The sequence below is a fragment of the Sinocyclocheilus anshuiensis genome, unplaced genomic scaffold, assembly GCF_001515605.1.
Source record: "Sinocyclocheilus anshuiensis isolate Anshui unplaced genomic scaffold, SAMN03320099.WGS_v1.1 scaffold1455, whole genome shotgun sequence".
NCBI classification, from domain to species: Eukaryota; Metazoa; Chordata; class Actinopteri; order Cypriniformes; family Cyprinidae; genus Sinocyclocheilus; species Sinocyclocheilus anshuiensis.
Window position 1 is genome coordinate 8,439 of NW_015541012.1, and position 1,964 is coordinate 10,402.

Sequence of the window (1,964 nt, forward strand, 5' to 3'; positions counted from 1 at the left end):
GTCTGAAGTTTCCCGCTCTGTTCAGCGTGCAGTATCACGTGTCTAAACAAATAGCACGTGCTGTCAGTGATTTCAACCACTAGATTCCGCTCTCGTACTGTATAATGACAGCAGACCCTTCTCAGCCGTTCCAGCAACGGACGCAACCCGGAAAACTATCGGCATGGATTTTTGCCGATAACGATAGTTCCAGCAAAAAACTATCGGTGCCGATTAATCGGCAAAACCGATACATCGGTCGACCTCTAATCAATACATCAATCGTACTGTGAGATATGTATCATGTATCAGGTAGTGGATGATACCCAGTCCTGTTGGCAGGGATGACCAGCAGTTGTGATCTTCAGGCTTGTAGTGTGTGCTTGGCTTTAGTACTATTGTAATATGGCATCTCGCTAGCCTATATAGTCTTGTTGTAAAGTAGCAGTACTTTTGCTGTCCCGACTGATCTTTCTTTTAGCTGAGAGAAATTCAGAGTCCTGCTTGTTGATGTCAAACTGTGTATCTCACTGGAGTGCAGAAGTAGGTTGATGCTAAAATCTGGGTCATCGGTCCCTTTTACACGTGTTCAGAGCTCCCGACAGGGGCAGCAGGAGTCTGTAACAAAACGCTCCACATGGCAGCCGAAAGAGAGGACTGAATACAGGCTAGAATGAGATGTGTGCGGGGGGAAATAGAGCAGATGGAGCACCTGATGAAATTTGTGTTAGCCCCCAAAGCTACCGTCAGAGGAACAGGGTCAGTAGCATATTTCCACTGTTGCCTTAAGCTTGTGTGACCACTATTCATCTGCACTGTGCTTATTTGCATTCTGATTCCAACCAGGAGGTCTGTTATTGTGTATGACGAATGTGTCCTTTTCCTCCACAGATGCAGGGACCGTCTAGCTGGTAAATGCCTGCAGGCTGTCAATGTGTGGTGTTCCTGGAGACAGTCTTTAAGGAGAAGTTTTTGGGGTGAGCTGCTGACCTCTCTGCAAGCCGGACCTGGCGTCCTATCTCTGATCTCCTGCCAAGGAGCAGTTGCTGCACACTCTACACCTGACCCCCACCCCTGCCCCGTCCCATCCCTGCCGTCACCATGGTGCTGTCACAGAGACAACGTGACGAGCTGTAAGTTCACAGATCCACACGGCACTGTGTAAGGCAAACAATAGAAAATATATTGGTGAATCTGTATGTGTAATAGACATTATCATAATCTTATTTTAAGTGTTCATACCTCATTAAACCTTTGACCACATGAAGTACAGTATGGATTTATCAGGGAGTTTGACAGCTGAAAAGATCACTGGTTCTGTCTCATGAGGAATCAATGAGCAGATGCCTACAGGAGGTCTAGACAAAGCCTGGACATAAACAACCCTTTTGTGTCCCGTCAGGATAGACGTCATTGTAATGGGCTCGAGAGAGTTTGTAGCCACTGTGCAAAATTTTTTTTAGATGCACTGACGGCACGTGCTGCTTTATTCTAGTCTGAAAAAGAGCTGTGGTTTGGTCTAGTTATGGAGTTGTCTTGCAGCTATATGAGGATAAATTTGGCCTGAGGTCCTGAACGCAGTGCAATTAACCTTCGAACGTGTATGAGGTGGACAGATAAGAGCTTTTAATCATCAGTATGAGGTAATGAGGGAGAGATTAAAACCAGTTGAATATGTAAAGCTGTTTACCTCTCCTCCATAACAGAGGATGTAGCCTGGCTTTCTATGAACAACTTAAAGGGGTCATATAATGCGATTTCAATTTTTCCTTTCTCTTTGGAGTGTTACAAGCTCTTGGTGCATAAAGAAGATCTGTAAAGTTGCAAAGACTAAAGTCTCAAATCCAAAGAGATATTCTTTATAAAAGTTAAGAGTCAACCACAAGGTTTAAAAAATGCCCCTGTAAATCACTTTAAAGCTGCAGTCCGTAAGTTTTGCCTCTTTGTCGCCATCTCTGTTTGAAAACCTGCAATTGCAGCTGTGT

The 1,964-nt window shown here is 44.6% G+C and overlaps 1 protein-coding gene across 1 annotated transcript in view; it reads left to right on the forward strand.

Moving 5' to 3' along the window:
- Positions 1-397: 397 nt before the first annotated feature.
- Positions 398-1,964, forward strand: part of LOC107690414 (lissencephaly-1 homolog A) — a 46,807-nt gene continuing 45,240 nt past the window's right edge. The window contains exons 1-2 of the mRNA XM_016488745.1: positions 398-738; positions 871-1,112. Of these exons, the coding sequence (XP_016344231.1) occupies positions 1,081-1,112 (32 nt within the window). The 5' untranslated portion in view covers positions 398-738; positions 871-1,080. The remainder of the gene's footprint in view (positions 739-870; positions 1,113-1,964) is intronic.